At 32.9% G+C, this 23,135-nt stretch overlaps 1 protein-coding gene and 1 long non-coding RNA gene across 2 annotated transcripts; both read right to left on the bottom strand.

Annotated features, from left to right (window-relative positions):
- Positions 1-2,176: 2,176 nt before the first annotated feature.
- LOC134247213 (uncharacterized) lies at positions 2,177-5,227 on the bottom strand. Its single transcript, XR_009987782.1, has 4 exons — positions 4,970-5,227; positions 4,401-4,535; positions 3,507-3,649; positions 2,177-2,262 (listed from the first exon to the last, which is right to left on the bottom strand). It is a non-coding gene; the product is annotated as an uncharacterized LOC134247213 (long non-coding RNA).
- Positions 5,228-10,225: 4,998 nt separating this feature from the next.
- On the bottom strand, positions 10,226-23,135 carry LOC134247204 (uncharacterized). Its single transcript, XM_062729547.1, has 7 exons — positions 22,890-23,135; positions 22,030-22,167; positions 20,627-20,772; positions 14,303-14,419; positions 12,427-12,505; positions 10,887-11,090; positions 10,226-10,679 (listed from the first exon to the last, which is right to left on the bottom strand). Exons 1-7 carry the CDS (start codon positions 23,104-23,106, stop codon positions 10,378-10,380), a joined length of 1,203 nt encoding a protein of 400 aa, XP_062585531.1. The 5' UTR covers positions 23,107-23,135; the 3' UTR covers positions 10,226-10,377.

Below are 23,135 nucleotides of genomic sequence, written 5' to 3'. Positions count from 1 at the left end.
GCTTCGTACACCTGAGGAAAAATATAATTTTTATGTATTTATATAGAAACAGCGATCTATATTATCAATATAACATTTTATGTTAGGGTGACATATGATTACTAGTATTTATCTAGTGAGTGAGTTGCTCTTTGGTGAGTCGTTTTAAGGCGATGGGATTATAGGGATCAAAATCAAGAGGCCCATGCATGGCCCCATTTTCACCTGAATGGCTTTGACCTTGCTTTTCATCACCAGATTCCCCCCTTGTAAACCTTTTGTGACCCACCCTACCCCACTGGTCAATTTGGACAATTTAAAAATCAATACTACCCCTTGATTTTTTCGCATAAGTTTCAGCTTTTCTGGCCCTGTTGTTCCCAAAACAAAGATTTTAAAAAAATCTTATGGATGTTAAATTTAATTCCATATTTTGTCATCAAACAAATCCCGGGGAATCATGATTTGAACAATTTAAAATTAACAATACCCCACGATGCCTCTACATAAGTTTCAGCTGTTCTTGCTCAGTGATTTTTTAAAAGAAGATTATTTAAGATCTTCCCATATATTTTAATGTAAAACTTGAGTTCTCCATTGTGCCCCTGCCCTACCCCCAGGGGGTCATGATTTGAACAATTTAGAATCTACACTTTTCCAGAATGCTTCCACATAAGTTTTAGTTTTTCTGGCCCAATGGTTCTTGAGAAGAAGATATGAAAAGTTTTTTCCCAATATATTTCAATGTATAACTTGGAAACCACATTGTGGCTCCACCAAACCTCCGGGGGTCATGATTTGAATAATTCAAATTCTACACTACCTCAAGATGCTCTCACATAAATTGCAACTTTTCTGACTCAGTGGTTCTTAAGAAAAAATATTTTAAAAGGTTTCCCCCATATATTTAAATGGAAAACTTTGGTTCCCCATTGTGTAACGCTCTACCCCCGAGGTCATGATGTGAACAATTTAGAATCTCCACTTCCCCAGGATGTTTCCACACATAAGTTTAAGTTTTTCTAGCCCAGTGGTTCTTGAGAAAAAGATTTTTAAATGACCTCACACTATTTGTGTCTTAACTTAATTATCTCCCCTTGTGAGGGAACTCAACCCTTCTCTTTGTTCTTCATTTTAATAATTTTTATTTCCCTTTAACCAAGAATGCCAAGTTTAGTTAAAATTAGCTCAGTGGTTCTTGAGAAGAAGTCGAAAATGTGAAAAGTTTACAGTCAGGCAGACAGCTAGAAGGACGAACGAGGGACAAAATGTGATCAGAAAAGCTTACTTGAACCTTCGGCTCAGGTGAGCAAAATCCGAGATCGAAAAAGACCTCATTTAATAATATACCATCATGGTAGATTCTTTTTATTACACGTTTAACAAATAGTATTTCATGTTTTCATGTTTTATAATTTGTAATTGCATAATATGTGACTTGAAGACATACATGCCAAATCACAACATGATGTCAATAATCATACAAATTAAAACACTACTAGTATTCTAAGAGCCATATATCCATTTTATAAACATGATAAAGAACTGCATTTTATATACAAAATAATCTAACAAATCAGATAAATAAAGGTAAAATACAATCTTTGAATCTTAATTACGATTTTGGAAAACGAGAAATAATTCACCCGTGAATTAGAGTTATGAACGTTGTGTATTTTCTATAATAAATATAAATTTTCTTATTTCTTGCATTTCTTACATTTTTGAATCCAAATCCATGTTACCTACCGTCTGTATCACAGTGGGTGTTGAAGATCATGATGTCGTCGATGTATACATAAGTTCGAATGTTGTTCTCCAAAATAATCTAGAAATCAAACAATTGATTTTAAAAGATTGTCTTTCAAGGCTGATACCTTGTGAATGTACAGTTATGTATATTGCTATAATGTTTATTAAATTAATGCAATGGACTTCCGTCAACCTCACTCTTTTTGAGAAAGAGAAGTAAAATTGGTAATGAAGTGGTCATGTGTACTATACAATACTTTTATTCAGAAGGGCTTTGTTTTGCTCAATGATAAAAAAAACATAGTTGATGATGAACATCATAGTATCGTACATATATACATTAAAAACTGTGTCGTAGAATATTATCTTTTTTTTGAAGTACCTTAAAGGGGTGTTGTCTTTTTTTTGAAGTACCTTAAAGGGGTGTTGTATATATTCTTGATCTGGACTAACTTCTGCCAGAATCCACTTCCCTGCAGGAAGATTCGTAGCCGGTATGCTGTGAAAAGGATAACCCGGATGTTCTCCGACCTTTCAAATGAATGTCGTGCAACATTTATTTCTAAGTTATGTTATTTTTTTTATTTTTACATTTGTGTTTTTTTTTGTCATGCAATATCTTTAAACATATAGAACCTTATATAGATTACATTTAGCACCGATGGGGTCCAGAACTAGTGTCATGCTGATGCCTTGTTTGACTTTTGATTCTTTGAGATAAATGTAATGTTGTACATGTAAAACTAAAAACCGCAAATATTATAAATTGGTATAGTTACATTTACATGTCTGTAAGATTTTGGAAGATAATACTTCCTACACAGTCCCCAAAAATGTCTATGACTTGTACTGCTGATATTGCAAATTTTTGTTTATATTATTTTCAAGAAATTAAAAAATGCTTTAGAAATCAAATGCAAGTAATAATGTAACGTGCAACGCGACCGAGCTTGGTGTTTGGTGATATGTCTTGTATCACCGAGGCGTTACAGTTAGGTTCGTTAACCTGTTAACTCAGATTTTTGTAGACCAATACGATTATATTCAAATATATACAAATACAATGGGTTTCTTCTTGATTGGACAACCACTAACTGTGGTCGACGGGTGTCTCCCGCAATGAATTTCTCTGGTCCTGCCACTCTCATCGTACTGCTGCATCTTGGCACTTCCCCCACTTCTGCGGTATGCCACCTTTCTCTCCATCAGCCTACCGCCTTATACAGGTCTTACGTATTAGCTAATATTGAAGACCCCTCATTGCCTATTCCCCGAAACTGTGTGCCTTATTCAGGTCTTATCACAAGTTCAAGAGATAAACAGTCAAGCCTTAACAAACTTGTCACCAGAGAGGTATCCTGAGATTCTGTAACACGACATGTGCTACCTCAGTGCAGTCTCAATACAAAGGCAGTTACAAACTACTTAAATGATTATAAAATTGATATTTTTAGTGTTTAAGAAATTAGACGAAAACATAGGTCTAACGTTTTATATGAAACTAAATCACAAAACCAATTTTCGTTTCAATAATTATAAGGATTTTTAGAACATAATATGTAAAAAGAAGTACAAAAACAGATATCAGGAAAAGTGGCTGTCAATAAACCTTAAAATGTTAATAACATTAACCTGGAAGCATAATTTGAACTTTATAAAGCCCAAAACTTTTCTTTTTTGCTGTTAACAACAACAAAACAACAAAAATTATTTAAACTATTAAAAGAAGGGATGCGATTGATTCCAGATTTTTTAAAAATTGATTATGAATTTACCTGTAAGGTCAACGTGATAGCACCCGTAGTTGTTACTGCATAAAGTCTAAAATAAAACCGTATGCAATAAGCATCTGCTGGTTGAAACACTTTTGACGTCAACTAAGACACATAGGTAGTCGCAGAATCATACAACACGTGCCCTGGCGGATGGAAAAAATTCTTTCAAAAAGTCTTATATTTCTCTCATACTAATGATATAAATAGGCACTGAAAAATTAAAAAAAAAAAGACACAATCCAATGGCAATTGAAGAATTTCTGTATATTTCTTTGAAAATTATACTTTACAGTGAGGTTAAAAATGACGCTAGATAGTAGCTTGGGTAGAAAGTTTATTTTAGGAGATAGATATATTTATTTTGAAAAAAAATATGGTTAGGACATTTTCTGGCATAAACCCGATATGGTAGAGCTACCGGGTAGTTTTTTTTTAAAGTAATGCATTGAAAAAGATAAAAGGACATATGAGTAGCATTTATTTGCATTCAAAAGTAAAAATCTCAAATTACAAGTAAATTACATGTATAGTGAAATTGCCCATGGAAAATTTTAAAGAATTGCTAAAACGTTTTTATGTTTATTTTCGAAATTGCAAAGCAAAGACGCTTTAAACAGGTATTTTTTAAAATTCAAACCACCATAAAAAGTTTAAAATATAACAATCAAACAATCAAAACCTATCCAAAGTCTTACTATATACTTTTAAAGAAATCCACGACGACATCCCCTGTATTTATTTATTTTAGCTTTAGAATATTTTAGAGTAAAAAGTATTTTTGATGGCATATTAATTTAATGGTGCGTTTATTGATCAGTTAATCGTTAGAGTTAATAAAAAGTTGCAACTATTTCTGAAATTTGGTCTAAGGCATTTTTAAATATATATTTTTACCTATTTTGGAACCAAAAGTATGATCAGGAATAAGCTGACTGATGACAAAACGTAGTGGAACAAACGCGCATTGATCATCTTCGTTGTCCTCGAAATTACAATAGGTCAGATGATACAAATGAGTGTTTCCAATTCCTGAAAAAAAAAATAAATTAAACAATACTTTAAGCAACCAATTCATAATCATTTTAGAAAGTTCATTACAGTCTTTATTATGAAAAGATATTGGAATTTCAATTGTATAATTTTATTTCCTTTTTGATTAAAGTTTTATCTGATCTCGACGATGACATCCTACGAAAACGAGGTAAAATCGTATTGTGGGGGACGCGTACCTTACATACCTTGCAGTGATTAAGTGTGCATTACATAGCAAAGAACAAAAACGTGAACTAAAGACTTGTACTGAACCATACAGTCCAGTTACCTAAGTAACACGTTTTGAATGCTTTATAAAGCAGGTACTATAAAATTTTCAACGGTGTAAAGTAAACAGAAAAACAAATGCATCTTGTAAAAGCATTATTTTTAGTATATTGAGCTCTCTAGATATGTCAAAAGATAATTACCTAGCGTTCCTAACGGTCCACAAGTTTGTTCTATAGCTCTATCCACATCATCTTTCAGAAGGTTCACCTCCGTGTTTATATCCAGTAGTTTTGCTTTTAAAGTTTCATAAGTTTTTTGAAACGTATGCATCGCGATGCAACTTTTTTCAATGCTTGCGTCAACAGCACCTTCAACGTTGCCAGGAAAGAAAAGAAGAAACAACATACAAATAAGGAAATACATTGTTGGATAATCGATTCCTGATATGATTTACACGTTTAGTTGTTTCTCTTATAAAAGAATAACGTTAAACCACGTGTTGGTTCAACAGCACCGTATTGGTCAATTTTAGGGCTGTTCCAGATTTGCTATGCAAGTTTCCTTAATGAGTTTTCTTTGTTTTTCTTTTTATGACTTCAAAATTTGTTAAATACTAGTATTTAGATTTAATTACATTTTTGTATGTGTCAAAATGTAATACCGTTTTTTTTTTGTACATATTTTTGAACATTTCTAATTTTAATGCACCTAGTGTTTAGCTTTTAATCTTTGTAAGCTTAGAAAGAATATTTAACATGTTCATTCTGTGTGTGAAATCTCAAAAGAAATTCTTAAAATCTTTTTTAAGACAATTTTTTTTGTTTCCACCGGTCCAAAATTCCAAAAAATTAAATGAAAGGTTCATAGTATGTTTTGAAATTTCCTCAGGCTAACAAATGAAGGATTTTTGCAATATACATCTTTGCAGTGCTTTTATCTATCGATCGAATATTTACTTTTAATTTAGTAACAAACACCCAATATCCTGAAAAAAATCTTATCTCTTACGAATGTTGAGATTCCTGTATTTACTCATCGAATTTGGTTGTCTTTTCTAATAAACATGAACATTTTTACATAGATTAAATATAGAGTATTTCATGTTTGGCAAACATGCTCTAACTAGGTTTTAATGACAGTTTAATTCCTTTTCACAGTAAAAATGTCAATTCTGTTTGAAAAGTTTAAATAATAATATCAGGCTAAACCAAAAATGTTGTCCCACTGAGTTTTGATTATCAAGAGATCATTCCACCTTTTGTCACAAACAAATATCGAAGACGTATTGTCAATTAACAATGGTTATTTCAATTCTTATTTCGGTCCGAAATGTCCCGATGTCAGCTGGAAATAAAAGGTACTACAGCGAGTCTGATACATCCGTATCATATGTTGGTATCATTAATGGCAAAATATCAACCAAGCTTTATGGTAAACGTGACGAATTGTAAATCGACTTATTTATGCAGCAAGACACCTTCATCGCCTGCATACAGGTTTATATCTCTCAGCGTCACATAAGAGCATGTTCTCCGTATGAACGGTTTCGCAAACGAGTTTATTTATTGTCAAACAAGTATATGAAACAAGAATATCAGCAGTCTCGTTTAAAGTCATTATATTGTATGCTTTATGGTCAATACAATAATCCTAATTGATAGCAAATACAATTTGTTAAAAAGTCAGATGCTGACTGACGTTTTTATACTAATTGTTTGTCCATTATTTACACACTAAATTATCGACATTTATTCGTTATTTCCTGATCATGACAAGGAGCACACGGCGGGTGTGACCGGTCGGCAAGAAATGCTCACTTCTCAATGGCACTTGGTCCACTCTCTGATATTTATTTGGTCCGTTTTTAATCTGCTACAGCTTTATATTATTCAAGGACCTCTGAACTTATATTTCATTTACCCATATTGTATCATTCACCAACTGCCAAACTGTATATGCACTTATACTCTAGATAATTATGATAAAATATTTCGTTGGAAGAAAAAATGATGTCGCGAATGGTATTCAAACTAAGCCAGCCCTTTTCAAACAATAACTAATTAGTTATTTGATACGCAGTATATATATATATATATATATATATATATATATATATATATATATAAGCACAAATAACAACAACTCTTAAACTAATATAACTGACCTAAGTGAAGGAATATAATATAGAAAGCACAGAGAAATTCACTTTTACAAGGATACCCACTTCCGCCCCAGCCCGGGGTTGAACTCTCGACCTACGGAATCTGTCTCCTAGCAGTGCAGGAACAGCGCGTTAGACCGCTCGGCTATCTAGGCAAGTTAAAACACTTGCTTTCGATGCCGATGGAATTCTCACGACGCTGCCCTACACTACACGGTCATTGAGAATGGAAGTGAGATACAGTTATTTGGACATTAGTTTTTAGAGGATCGTTACCAATACATGTTGTGATAAATTATTTTTTTTTTTTTAATTAAGCACAATAACAACAACTCTTAAACTAATATAACTGCCCTAAGTGAAGGAATATTTATATAGAAAGCACAGAGAAATTCACTTTTACAAGGATACCCATATATATATATCGTAGGTCGAGAGTTCAACCCCGGGCTGGGGCGGAAGTGAGTATCCTTGTAAAAGTGAATTTCTCTGTGCTTTCTATATTAATATTTCTTCACTTAGGGCAGTTATATTAGTTTAAGAGTTGTTGTAATTTGTGCTTTATAAATAAAAATTAATTTCATCACAACATGTATTGGTAACAATCCTCTAAAAACTAATGTCCAAATAACTGTATCTCACTTCCATTCTCAATGACTGTGTTGTGTAGGGCAGCGTTGTGAGAATTCCATCGGCATCGAAAGCAAGTTTTTTAACTTGCCTAGATAGCCGAGCGGTCTAACGCGCTGTTCTGCACTGCTAGGAGACAGATTCCGTAGGTCGAGAGTTCAACCCCGGGCTGGGGCGGAAGTGAGTATCCTTGTAAAAGTGAATTTCTCTGTGCTTTCTATATTAATATTTCTTCACTTAGGGCAGTTATATTAGTTTAAGAGTTGTTGTAATTTGTGCTTTATATATATATATATATATATATATATATATATATATATATATTGTTTTTCTCACACTTGAAACTCGCGTTGACATATTCTTCTTCTAGTAAAAATTTATCCCAAATTTTTGATAATCTTCTTCAAGACTTTTCACGTCTTGGCAGGAATTAGAATCCAAATTTCTGATATATCGTGTCAGTGCTGTCTAACCAATGAACTAATTGAGACGCATGATTATGAATGAAATTAATTCAGAACATTTAATGTATAATAGTTATATTATTTTATTATATGCGGCCCATTGGATGTGATGATCAGAATCTTAAATCTACACTTTCCTGGGAAGCTCCTTCATAAATATGATTGAGCATCACAGGTTTTACTGTTCCTGAAGGGAAAATAATTTTTTTTCAATGTATTCGTGAGAAATAATTTGATCTGTTCTGAAACTACCCTGCCTTTGAGATATTGATATGAACAGTCTTGAATATGCACTCCTTACAAAAATAGAATGAATCTAATGCGGTCATTTGTTAAATCAAAATCAAAATTACTTTTTGATAAGTTTTTAATTTTCCATATCTATCTGATTTTAATATTTAGCTTTTCGATATACTGAGTAAATATAACTGAGCATAGCTAAGCTGTTCTTAAAAGATTAAGAATTCAAAAAACTAAATACAATAAATCTAATGCGGTCATTTGTTAAAGGCAGAGATTTTAAGCACCGCCTTCAAAAATACCTGGTCTGGGTAGCCCTGTCAATCAAGTGCGTGAAGGTCAATCATTGGATGCTGGAACTTGATTGACATTTACTTACTGGTCTCTGTGTATACCCTGTACACATTGTTTGGGATTCGTGGTTACCTTCTCGTTAACTTTTAATCCTTTGATGTTGACTGAACATTGTATACAGAATACTATGAACATTTTTGATTGATATTAAATATATGAATATAATATACCTTTAGTATTTCAAAGGATTGTAAAATAATATACTTTTTTTAAATTATAACCTTTGGTACATTTTATTTTTCAAATGAAATTTAGATATTAATTTTAATATGCTAAATGGTATATCTACATTAATTTTATAAAGTGGAAATGTTATTGATAAAGTTCAGAGCAGCACTGTGTGAAGTAATTAAATTCAAAAATAATGTTTCTAATCATGGGTCACTTATATTTTCCCTTTTTAATCAGATAAGAATTTACAAGCAGTCTTTTAGCATGTTTCATGGTGAAAAAACTTTATCAAGGTTGGGATAAATCTACTAGATATATTTTTTTTTAGTGAAATGTAGTTAACACGACTCTCTTTTTATTAAATTAATGGAGAGAATCCTGTGGATGAATAAATTTTAAAAGTCAAATTAGGTTGTTACAGGAGTTTATTTTTAATTAACGCATACACTCAAATCTGAAATAATCTTTTGTTCTAATATTTGAATTTATTTAGTATTGTAATTATCATATATTTTTTTAATGGTTAGGGGTGTTTTCAAAAAGTCAAAAAAATCAATATAATTTAAAAACCCTTTTACAATTAATTTTAAAATTGTCTCAAAATCCCCAACACAGGTAGAGTTTGACATTTTGGGTATTTCACTGTGTATTAAATCACTTCCTGTGTATAGGGGTTCGGGGACAGATGACCAGAGGTAGACTACTAGCCCCCAAGGCATTCACACCTGTACAAAATAAGCTCTTCCCTCACCTGGAATTTACCACCCGGTAAAAAATCTCTGCCTTTAAATCAAATTCAAAATTACTTTATGATAGGTTTTTAAATTTCCATATCTATCTGATTTTAATATTTAGTTTTTCAATATACTGAGTAAATATTAATGATCATAGCTAATCTGTTCTAGATTTCTCCAATTCATATCCAAGTTTATTTCTAGAAAAAGTTTAAACAAATTTATTTGGATACATGTTTATCAAATGCTGGCATTTGTTTTAATGAATTCTAAGAACTGTACTAAATTTTATTTGAGAATTCAAAAAACTAAATACAAGGAATCTAATGCGGCCATTTGTTAAATCAAATTCAAAATTACTTTTTGATTTTGATAGGTTTTTAAATTTCCATATCTATCTGATTTTAATATTTAGCTTTTCTACTTGATTTAATTAAATCCAGCATATCTTTCGAGGACTTTGAGATCTTAACCACATTGTAATAGCTAACTTATTTAAGTGTTTTCTGTATATAGTCAATAAGGATTAACAGTGAAAAGAACATCCAATAGACCATTTTTAGATTCGAATCGACCCAATACGAAAATTTTGTAAATTCATTTGGAATCAACTGCAATTTATTTTATTTGCATACTCAATTTGTAGAAACAATTATTATAATTACATATTTTCTGACTTATAAAACCCACATTTATATAATCATTGCATGCATAGGAATTTACAAACTTATCAAAGGCACATTCTTTGCATATAATTAACAATTTGTACATAAACAATTATAGAAAAAAACGCATCAAAATTTCATTGTGAAATTGAGAGTCGTAAAATGTCTAAATAATATTGGATTTCTGGTTTAACCAATCACAGTGTTCGGATATTGATGACTGGATGCGTGACTGACGTCATAGGTCATCTCGCAGATAAACGAATGCTTCTCAGCACACCCGACATCTCCCCATTCATAGTCGTTGTTGTTTGTCCTGTACTGTAGCATCACGCAATCCTGGTCTCCATTCATGTTGTTAGGTTGACCTTGGTGCCAGTTTGTATAATTAAATGGAATAGGATTCTCATTTCCGATCCAGACAAACTTGTGTTCGGTATCAACGTCATTTCCTCCTATCCATATTCCAAAATCAGCGGCATATGTCATTGCTATAAGATAATATTTTTTATGATGATAGAAATTTTTGCACGCTCAATGATAATTTTTCATATTAGTACCAAATTTCTTGCGAAAACTGAAATGACTTCTGATGAATATTTACATGTTTTGGTACGCAAAGATTGATAATTTTTATTAATAAGTACTGAACTTGTCATTTTGTAATAAACAATGATTGATTTATTTATTTAACCAACCTCGTGATTTATTGATTTGGTAGGTAATATACGTCTGTTCCTCTGCAGATTCAATCTGAAGAAGTGATGCATCAGGCCAGACCCGCTTACAAGATTTGATGGCGTCAACGTACATGAGAGGTTCAGGATGAAATGTATAACAGCTTAAATTTGTACCTTCCTTTCGCGTAAATGACCCAAAGGGGCATACAGGGCTTCGTATACCTGCAGGAAAATATTGTTTACATGTATATATATATATATTTTTCCTAATTCAAAAATTCGACTTGATATTTTCCTTGTGACATACTGGCAGTGCAATTCTTGAAAATAATTTTGTTAGTTTCTCGAAAGAAAATTGTACTGCAAGAAGCTTTAGGTACCAATACTAGTATTTTACTGTTCTTTACAATACTTTTCCTACTACTACACAGTATCGTGACCCACCTTATTAACAAAAGGTGATGACATAACAAAACTTGAATTGGTTGATTTAATCTTAATATCATATCTAAATATGTGAAATAATGAAACACATGGAGATAACGAACAGTATTCAAGATCAAAAGTCCATAAAACAAGATAAAATAGAAGCAGAGCGGACCTCTAAAACACTAGAGGTTAGATCAGGATAAATAATAAGTATGTAGAATTTTATTCCAAATATTAGTTTCATATCTAACTAAAAAAAATCTGAAATACCCATAAGAGTTTTTACTTACATCTTGGGATTTGGTCCATGTACATTCTTATTAAAAAGAAACTGTAAATCTTACAATGTCTTAATGAAATTTCTTTTAATTTGATAAATAATCCAAGCAAATCTCCCAATCATAATATTGATTATGCTGGAAATATCGCAAAGATAATCACGATGGTACTTCTAGCCGATATGCCTTATATCATTATGTAAAATGTTAACCTTTTTGTTTTACAGAAAACATTAATCCTTTAATTTAACCTTATTCGAATAATGGATACTTGATTTTGATAAACTTTATCTTAAATTTATTCAATGGCGTATTCATTGTCTTTAACTCTGTACAGAACACCAAGTACAGACTGACAATACTAGTGAGGGGGGGGGGGGGTTACTTTCGAACATTTCGAACGATTTCTATGTTTCTTTAGATCCAAACCTATTTCAAATACTCAAATACCTATATCACTATCGTAGGGCACAACATGTCAGAATCAAATGGTTTTGTAGTTTAGTATGACACGTGGTAAATTGCTAGCATCTCAATTTTTATATGGTTATTTCATGAAACTTTACATATGAGATTTACTCTTTTTATAGACCCTCTTTACATTCTGTTCTGTTTGTCGATTGACTTGTACATTGTTATAATTGCTATTCCCTATTAACTCTCGCCTGCTGACTTCTGGCATTTCTTTGCTTAGTGTCCATTCTCTGCATTTCTTTTAATGATAAATATTGCATTCTAAACCAGTGTACTGAAGTACTAATTTTTTGTATTTATCATTGCTTTCTGTTACAGTAGCTTGAGATATTAGCATCAAAGATTGGGTTATTCAAATTACCCGGTATGTAACTTACCATCTGTATCACAGCGGGCGTTGTAGACCATGATGTCGTCAATGTAAATTATAGTTCGAATGCTGTTTTCCAAAATAATCTGGAAATTAATATATATATCACAAAGCATTAATCCTATCTACCTCGCAGATTTAATTGGCTTTATTTTCAATGTTTCTCACCATAGAAATAAATTCTTGAAATTTCAGTTTTGCTAAATGTAACAAAAGGCTCCTGAGAACGTTCAAATAAAATTTACAGGAATAAAACTTTATTTCAAAAATCATACTATTAAATTGTCAAGTCACACATTTCTCACAATTGTTTTCTTTCATTTTTTGTGTGAATGTAATGATTACAATTGTCTTCTGTATAAAAGGCGGTTTTTGGGATAGCAAGGTGCCGATTAAAGAGATGACAGGACGGATAACCTGTTCATAACATGAGCCTGCTTTGCATTAACGTCATCGTCATGGTTGATTGAAAACCATTCCATGCCCTCTATGACAACGGGTAAAAAGTTTCATAGTGGAAAATTTACAAGAAACTGCTTAGTTAACCGTCGTTGCCTTTTTCATTAATTAGGCAATTCGAAAACCAGACCCCATGGAACTTCCGTAAACTGTACCAAGATTGCAAGAAATTCATTTTGTCTCTAAATATTGAAAAACAATGTGTATGCCTCAGCTGCATCAAATGGTGCAACAAGATTTGTTGACAAACTCATTGCACGTGTTTTTGGCTTTCTAACGTTTTCCCCATGTGACGTCATAAATTTTACGGTTGAGTTATTCTGAACACTAATTTTAGTGCATAGTAACTAAATTTCTCATCTGACCAATTTTCGTAATTTTTGGTCATGCGGCCAAATTTTTTTTTTTCGAATATTATGCTACCCTGCGTTTCTTTTTCCTTTCAGTATATTTATAAGCAATCTTTTTTTAGCATATTTCATGGTGACAAAACCTGGGATAGACCTATACAGTGCAGAATTTATTCTATGTGTAACAGTTCACACAGCTCTCTTTTCATTTAATTAATAGATGGGATCCTGGGGATGAATGAATTAAGTCTTACAATTTGGTTGTTACAAGAGTTGTTTTCTTTAAATGAACACATACAATAACATCTAAAACAATCTTTGTTTTAATATTTGACTTATAGTATGATATCATAATCATTTTTTAAATATGGGTAGGTCGTTTTCAAGCAGCCAAAAATAAATCAATATATAATTGAAAAAAAAACTTTTATTCCTAATTTTAAAAATGTTTCAAAATCCCCAACACAGGTAAAGTTTGACACCTGGGATATTTCACTGTGTATTAAATCACTTCCTGTGTACAGGGATTAAATGACAGATGACAACAGGTAGACTGCTAGCCCCCAAGGCATTCACACCTGTACAAAATAAGCCCCTCCCTCACCTGGAATTTACCACCCGGTAAAAAATCTCTGCCTTTAACCAAATTATCTGGCTATGCTAAAATAAAAGTATAAAACTATACCGATATCACTTCTTCAGTAGGACAGACACTTGTTTTAGCAAATATATTTTGAAATAAATAAAAGTGTGATTTATCTTTGTATTATATTTATCCTTAAGACCACACAGATTAAAATACTATAACATTGATGCTTTTTATAATGTAAAAATTGCCTTGTATTTCGTTATATTTAACTTGCAACAACAATTAGTATATATACATAGCCATTTTGCAAGGCATTGATTGCATTGTAATGCGTTTATCTGTGTGCTATATTTTTCATATTGTATTACACGTAACATTTATTAGTTTTATCATTTATTGACAAGAACATGGTTCAAAACTCACTATAAAAGATAAAAAGTAATATGATCATATTCTATAATTATATGCATTATGAAATCTGGTACCTTAAATGGTTGTTGCAAATATTCTTGATCTGGACTAGCTTCTGCAAGAATCCATTTCTCTGCAGGAAGACTCGTAGCAGGTATGGTGTGAAAAGCGTATCCTGGATGTTCTCCTACCTTATAAATGAATACATGTACTGATCGAGTATTAAGTTTTATTAACCATTAATAATAATTCAATGCTAAAATGTCTATCAAAATTCACTAGTTTGTTAAATGTTATGCAAATTTAGAATATTTTTAATTGCTTCCATACCACAAGTATACACTCTGATACTAATTTATCTGACCGTGAACCTAGATAATTGCAGAGAAAAAAAACGAAAATAAAGATTGAAGGGAGCCAACAGGTGAGATATTATGTGAAAACTACAATAGAGAACTCTTTAATTTGATGCTATATGTAACTTACATGGACTTCAGTGTACTTGACAAGTATAAGGGAAAAGCTACCGTCCAGGGTCTGCTGTCATAAAACATACTTAAGTCTGAGAATGTCTCGGGTCTGAGAATTTTCTCAAATCCAAAATTCTCAGACCTAGCGGGTGTCATAAAAAAGTTGGGGGAAAAATTCCTAAAACACTGTTTATTCTAAAATTGTCAGTACGAGTATTTCTCAAGACTTGAGTTGAGATTTTTTTTTTTGAGAATTCTCAAAGTTTTATGACGGCGGACCCAGGTATTTCTAATGGACCGTCTCAAAATAAAGGTACATTTACTATTGGATTACATACAAAAGTGCCAATCAATTTTTATCCCTTTAAAGCAAATTATACAAATTATGCAAGAGTTTTTGCTCAATTTATAATTATAAATAATGTATCATTATTTATTTTTTATATTACGAGACTAGTATATATATAAGAAATAGTGATGGCAATCGATTGCAGAATTCCTAATCGGTTAACCGGAAAATTTTTCGAACGATTGACCGGTTAGTCGTATCAAGATATTTTGACATTTTCTCTTTTATAAATATACAAAAGGGTTAAAAGACGTTAGAAGTTACATTCTGTTTATAATTTTGATCAGGGAATTTTATATACATAAGAGTGTAATTTATTTTAATTCCAATAGACAAGAAAAAATAAGAAAACCATGAATCTTGATTGAGAAATCAGATAGGGATAATTTTCCAACGCATATGTTAAAGTAGTTAATTCTACGTTGTCACCATAATCAGAACTGGTCTTTTTCTGGTCTCTCATTTTATTACAATTAACAACGTAACGGCAAAATACCGACATACAATAATTAAAAGTGCTTAACAGTGATGTTTTTACTATCATTAAAAAACCACAGGACTATCTTGGTAACTGCACGATGGTATAAAAACAGTAATTAACACTTTACGAAGTGACCAATTACCCTGCGATCTCAATCTAGAGAACTATAATTACCTCTAAATATTCTTAATTATAAAATGTGTAAAAGCATTAAATAACTAGTGCTAATTGTAACGGGGACCGTTACAGATGTTCCCCAAACGCTCCCCAACTCCCTTTTGGTGCCATATTCCCTGTAAGCTTCATTAAATAAGACAAACTCCATGCATTTGAGATTTTAACAACGTTTACCCAGAAGTGTACCAAATTCATTAAAACTTTAGCATTGCACGCGTGCGCATGTGAATGCATGTGCGTAATGACCATATCATCTTGTCAACACAATCTATATATTTTAATACACTAAATATTAATGTATTAAACCCAAAAATATTTTTAAAAAATACGCTCATTCAAGTGTATTTTTGAATTTACTCATTTCACGTGCACGCACGTGCATACATGAGCATGGTGACCACACCTTCTTCTAGAAGTCCATTTCATCTATCTATGTTCTAAATCCCACCCCGTTTGGTTAAAAACCAAGGGAGTTATAGCTGTTCAAAGTTTCAGCCAATCAGATTGCAGCGCACGTACACGCACGTGTATGCATGTGCATGGTGACCATACCGTCTTGTAGAAGTCCATTATATCTATCTATGTTCCAAATCCCATCATGTTTGGTTGAAAATCAAGGGAGTTATGGCTATTTAAAGTTTAAGCCAATCAGATTGCAGCACACGTGCATGCACGTGCTTTCATGATAATTGCTATATATCATGTTGTAGGATATCCTAATGCATGGCTATGTTCAAAATTTCAAAGGATTTCGTCAAAAATCAAGAAAGATATTGAGACTTTAGTTTCAGGCAATCAGAGTGAAGCGCACGTGCATGCGCGTGAGATCTTGCTATTTTGACCATGTCATATTGTCTATGCTACTAATATATCATCACATTATGAGTTTCAAAGCATTTCATCCAAAAGTAGAAAAGTTACGGCTATATCTATTATATTGGTCATTTCACGCGTTGCACGTGCACGCTCTTGCAAGCACGTGCGCGCAAAATAACCTTTGTTCCGCAAATCTACATAACATGCCTACTGACCCTAAAAAGGTTTTACCTAAGTCGGATGTGTAGTTTACAAGATCACTCCCGGACAAAAAAGTACCCAGGAAGAAGAAGAAGAAGAAGAAGAAAAATAATAATAAGAAGAAACAGAGTAAAAACAATATGTTCCCCAACTTCGTTTGGGGAACATAAAAATCTATGCAACGCTTTCTTTTTCTTTAAAAAAAAAAACGGAAGGGATTTTAAGGAAACTGTGTTCAAATTTACAAATATTTCATTTTTTCCGACTAACCGATTACAGATTATCTAAACGATTAGCATCGTTCCGACCGATTAATCAATTAACCGGTTACAAATTGCCATCCCTAATAAGAAACAAAACATGTTAACTTCTTGTTGTCGGAGGGGGCATCTCAAAATAATTAAATATCCATGTTTTTTATGGAACATTACATAATATGACGGATATAAAGGATTTATACAAAAGATTAAAAGATTCTCAAATTCTTTTGTTTAAAATTTCAAGAGCTTTTATTCAAAACTTTTCCTTTTATAACATTTCTATGACCCCTCCTTTAAGAAATCAGTTCATCATAACGTCAAAAGAACACTTTTACTACGTCAATCTATCTATCAGTTGAAATATCATTTTTAAAATTAAATTTTTTTTCTTCAATAAATCAACCTGTAATTTCTTAAGTTGTTTAAATCTTATTAATTATGTGAAAAAGCTGCCTTTGAATAAAACATACGCTTCGTTTTACTTTGATGCACGAAGTATGCACGAAATATTGCTCAGTGGAAACCTCAGTTTAATTTCCCTGCTCCTATAGGTATGAAGCAGAACAAGAGGCCCATAGGCCACATCGCTCACCTTAGAATCTTTGACCATTCTGTTCTTTACCAAATTTCCCCCTTGTAATACGTATTGTTACCCCACCCTACCCAAATATTCATAATGTAGACAATTTGAAATCTACACTATTCCAGGATGCTTCCACGAAAGTTTCAGCTTTTCTGGCCCCGTGGTTCTTGTGAAGAAGATTTTCAAAAGATTTTTCCTATATTTTTTCTATGTAAAATTTTGTTTCCCCATTGTGGCCCCGCCCTTCCCCCGGGGGTCATGATTTGAACAATTTAGAATCTTCACTACCCCAGGGTGCTTTCATATAACTTTCAGCTTTTCTGCTCCAGTAGTTCTTGAGAAGAAGATTTTCAAGGATTTTTTCTCTATTATTCCATGTAAAACATAGATTCCCCATTGTGGCCCCGCCCTACTCCTGGGGATCATGATTTGAACAATTTAAAATCTACACTTTCCCAGGGTGCTTCCAAATAAATTTCAGCTTTATTTGCCCAGTGTTTCTTGAGAAAATATTTTTTCAAGATTTTTCCTATATATTTCTATGTAAAAACTTTGATTCCCCATTGTGCCTACCCCCAACCCTCGGGGGTCATGATTTGAACTATTTAGAATTTACACTACCCCAGGGGGCTTCCACACAAGTTTCAGCTTTATTGACCCAGTGGTTTTTGAGAAGATTTTTAATGACCCCACCATATTTTTGTCTTTTCTCGATTATCTCCTCTTGTAAGGAGACTTTGCCCAACATTTTAAGAATTTTTATTCCCCTTTACCCAAGAATGCTTTTTAGTAAGTTTGGTCAAAATTGGCCCAGTGGTTCTTGAATAGAAGTCGAAAATGTGACAAGTTTACAGACGGACGGACAGCTAGGCAGACAGACGGACGGACACGGACAAATGTGATCAGAAAAGCTCACTTGAGCCTTCGGTTCAGGTGAGCTCAAAACTAAAACAGAGAAGGTGTGCAAGAGTGCATTGTTGCAACCTCTATTGAAATAACGACCGCTATTGAAATAATTATATCAATAGTGGTGGAGAGTGCATGTCAATAACAACCATAAATAATAACCACTATTGAAAAACAATCACTATTGAAACAAATATATTAATAGTGGTTGAGAGTGAATTTCAATAACAAACATAGGTAATAACCACTATTGAAATACGACCACTATTGATATATATAATTATTTCAATAGTGGTCGTATTTCAATAGTGGTTACTAACTATGTTTACTTCTGAAATGCACTCTCAACCACTATTGATATAATTATTTCAACGGTGGTCGTTATTTCAATAGTGGTTGCAACAGTGCATTTTCCAAAATTTCAATTGTATGACCCCTGTGGATCAGGATTCCTCTTGTTAGGAATCTACATGTATAGTAAACAAGAGGCCCATGGGCCACATTGCTCACCTGAGAAGCTTTGACCATTCTGTTCTTTACCAGATTTCCCCCTTGTTATACATAATGCAACCCCACCCTACCCCACTGATCATAATTTAGACATTTTGAAATCTACACTACCCCATGATCCTTCCATTGGCACATATGTTTCAGCTTTTTTGGCCCAGTGGTTCCTGAGAAGAAGATTTTCAAAGATTTTTCCTATATATTTCTATGTAAAACTTTGATTCCCCTATAATGGCCCCGCCCTTCCCCGGGGGGTCATGATTCCTATAATTTAGAATTTACACTACCCCAGAATGCTTCCACATAAGCTTCACTTTTTCTGGCCCAGTGGTTCTTGAGAAGAAGATTTTCAAAGATTTTTCCTATATATTTCTATATAAAACTTTGATTCCCCATTGTGGCCCATCCTTCCCCCCGGGGGTCATTATTTGAACAATTTAGAATCTACATTATACTAGGATGCTTCCACATAAGTTTCAGCTTTTCTGGCCCAGTGGTTCTTGAGAAGAAAATTTTCAAAGATTTTTCCTATAGATTTCTATGTAAAAATTTGATACACCATTGTGGCCCTGCCCTTCCCCCGGGGGTCATGATTTGAACAATTTAGAATCTACATTATACTAGGATGCTTCCACATAAGTTTCAGCTTTTCTGGCCCAGTGGTTCTTGAGAAGAAGATTTCCAAAGATTTTTCCTATATATTTCTATGTAAAACTTTGATACCACATTGTGGCCTCGCCCTTTCCCCGGGGAACATGATTTGAACAATTTAGAATCTACACTACACCAGGATGCTTCCACATAAGTTTCAGCTTTTCTGCCCCAGTGGTTCTTGAGAAGAAGATTTTCAAAGATTTTTCCTATATATTTCTATATAAAACTTTGATTCCCCATTGTGGCCCCATCCTTCCCCCGGGGGTCATTATTTGAACAATTTAGAATCTACATTATACCAGGATGCTTCCACATAAGTTTCAGCTTTTCTGGCCCAGTGGTTCTTGAGAAGAAGATTTTCAAAGATTTTTCCTATATATTTCTATATAAAACTTTGATTCCCCATTGTGGCCCCGCCCTTCCCCCGGGGGTCATGATTTGAACAATTTAGAATCTACACTACCCCAGGATGCTTCCACATAAGTTTCAGCTTTACTGGCCCAGTAGTTCTTGAGAAGAAGATTTTTTAATGACCCAACCCTATTTTTGTCTTTTCTTGATTATCTTCCCTTGCGAGGGGATATGTCCCTTCATTTTAACAATTTAAATTTCCCTTCACCCAAGGATGCTTTGTACCAAGTTTGGTCAAAATTGGCCCAGTGGTTCTTGAGAAGAAGTCGAAAATGTGAAAAGTTTACAGACGGACAGACAGACGGACGGACAGACAGACGGACGGACGGACGACGGACAAAATGTGATCAGAAAAGCTCACTTGAGCCTTCGGCTCAGGTGAGCTAAAAAGCATTTTTAAAAACATTTTTTTTACATGTAGCATTTGAGCATTGAGGAGCCAAGCAGTGTATATTGCTAATAAGCGAATGCATGTATTTTACACAACTTGGACCATATTTAGATAAGAGAGAGACAGCCAATACGCCAATTTACAACATCATGAGAAACGTCAATAAATAAGACTAAGTACTGTTACATTTACCTGTAAGTACAACTTTATTGAACCCGCGGCTGCTGCCTGCAGTTTAAAATAAAATCTTATGCAGTAAGCATTTGCTGGTTGAAACATCTTCACTGACGTCAGCTTTGAACCAGAATAGTAATACGGAGTATACGTGTACACGTGTCCTATTGGATAAAGATACAAAAAATGTTAATATATTTGAAATGTTTAAAGCTAATCACGATTCGTAAAATCATTGTGTCCGCGTCATATTCGATCGGACTCTTGCTTTATCTTGGGACGCCCTCTATAAAGGGTCCTGTATAATGCAGCTGACTTAGATGCTGTTCAGTGTACCGTGATAATCAGTTTTCACCGGTGGAGACGGGCGTATGCTGTACAGAACTCTATGGCACGCCAAGTTCACAAAAATGAGCTAATCATAGTTTCACAATCGATAATATAAACTAGGTTTATCGGTTGTAAACTATGGTTTACGGACTGTAAACTACAGTTAACAACGTTAATCTATATTTTACATCTGTAAACCATAGTTAACACGATAATCTATGTTTCACAACCGTAAACTATACTTAACACCGAAAACAATCATTTGCGATTGCAAAACATACATTATCTGATAAATACAGTTTCACGATTTGTAAACTATGGTTTACAACTCTTAACTATAGTCAACGATCGTAAATTATAGTTTACAGACGTGAATCTATGTTTATCAACAAAACATTAACGTTTTATTACAGACAGATAAACTTGAATTAGCATTCGTAAACTATAGTTAACAAACTGTAAATATAGTTTCACATATGAAAACTATAGTTAACGAAACGTTAGCTATAGTTTACGGTTTGTAAACTATAGTTAACAGTCGACAAACCTAGTTTTTCAATTGTGTTTAGCTCAATTTTGTGAATTTGGCGTGACATTGAACTCGGTACTTCTAATTCAGGAAAGTAAGGTCCCAAAGAAACTTATAATACAGGTTGTACAGGTCATTGAAATATACAAACAAACACGTTGCAATAAAATGTAAGCAAAGATTATGCATATCAATGATAATAATAACCAGCAAGGACACGGGTCGCCATTCCACATAGATATTCGTGACAATCCGTACTGGATATCATTAGATTTACATGTAAACAGTAACCTGGAAAACTGGAAAATTTGTTTTACATTAAAACCCAAGAATGGGTCAGTGGCAACTTTTTAAAGAACACAACTACTGGTATATAATAATGTTATGTTTTATGGGTTTTAAAGAATAATTTATGCTAATATTTAAACAACAGTCTTCACAATTTCAGATCTGCAAACAGTCGCATTCTTACTTGCAGCTGATGTGTAATAATATTGGCAAGTTATGATGACATATGACGCAATCGAGTCGTACATACATGTAAATTAGTAAATAAAGTTACCTAAAGTGGAACCAAATGTGTGATCAGAAACATCTTGATTAATAACGAAATGCTCCGGCCTAAACGTACATTCATCATCATCATCTTTTTCCTCGAAATTACAATAGGTTAGTTGATATAAATGTGTGTTTCCAGTTCCTGAAAGCAAATCGTACAAAGACATATGAAATATTTGAATTCTCTTTGAAAAAATGTCAAACCATAGTACATGATAAAATGAGTTTGAATTTCAACTGTTTTTTTTATCCTTGTCGACACAATTTTTGTTGAAATTTTTCTTTTTACTTTCACATTCATTCTTAAATCCAAAATAATTACTAAATTATATTTTGTCCAGTACATTTGTTATATAAATATATTTTTTTTAAAATAAGGATTTGATAAAATGACCATTCTGAAAATTCTCATTTAATAACTTTTCATTATATTTTTCGGAAAAATCCTTTTTATGCAAATTTTCATTTAAAAAAAATATATTCTCTATTAACTTTAACAAATGTAGGGGAAAACCAACAACTTTCAATATAAATGTGGTATCAACTAATTGATATTTGAACAAATACATGTAGATGAAAAATAACGATTATTTTACACAAATCAAATAATTATATTTTTAATTCGCTTAAACTGTGTTATTTAGACGCTTTGAAGATGCTTGCAAATAAATCGCTTTTATCCCCCAAGAAGCAATTTGTGTACTGTTAATAGCTCAAACAGCATGTCATTGATTTTTATGCTATAGAATAGAAAGTTTAATTTGTATAAACCTTATAGAGGAGTAAATTTCATTGAGGTATTATAAAGGTATAGTATAGGCAAAATAATTTTCTCTCTTAATTGAAATGTAAACAAAATATTACCGAGTGTTCCTAAGACTCCACACGTTTGTTCAATAGCATTGTCCAAGTCATCTTTAAGTAGGCTCATCTCAGCATTGATGTCAAAGAGTTTTGCTTTCAGGACATCGTAAGTGTTTTGAAACGTGTGCATCGCTATACAGCTCTTTTCAGTTCTTGGATGAACAGGCCCCCCTCCTACATAAGGTAGAATAACCAACATGCACATAAGGTACTGCATTGTAGAATACCTAATGCCTAAACTGATTT

This window comes from Saccostrea cucullata, unplaced genomic scaffold (assembly GCF_032062105.1).
Source record: "Saccostrea cucullata isolate Sc308-1 unplaced genomic scaffold, CSIRO_AGI_Scuc_v1 ctg927, whole genome shotgun sequence".
Taxonomy (NCBI): domain Eukaryota; kingdom Metazoa; phylum Mollusca; class Bivalvia; order Ostreida; family Ostreidae; genus Saccostrea; species Saccostrea cuccullata.
Note: the sequence above shows the minus strand (reverse complement) of the source record. Positions and strands in the feature narration are given on the sequence as shown.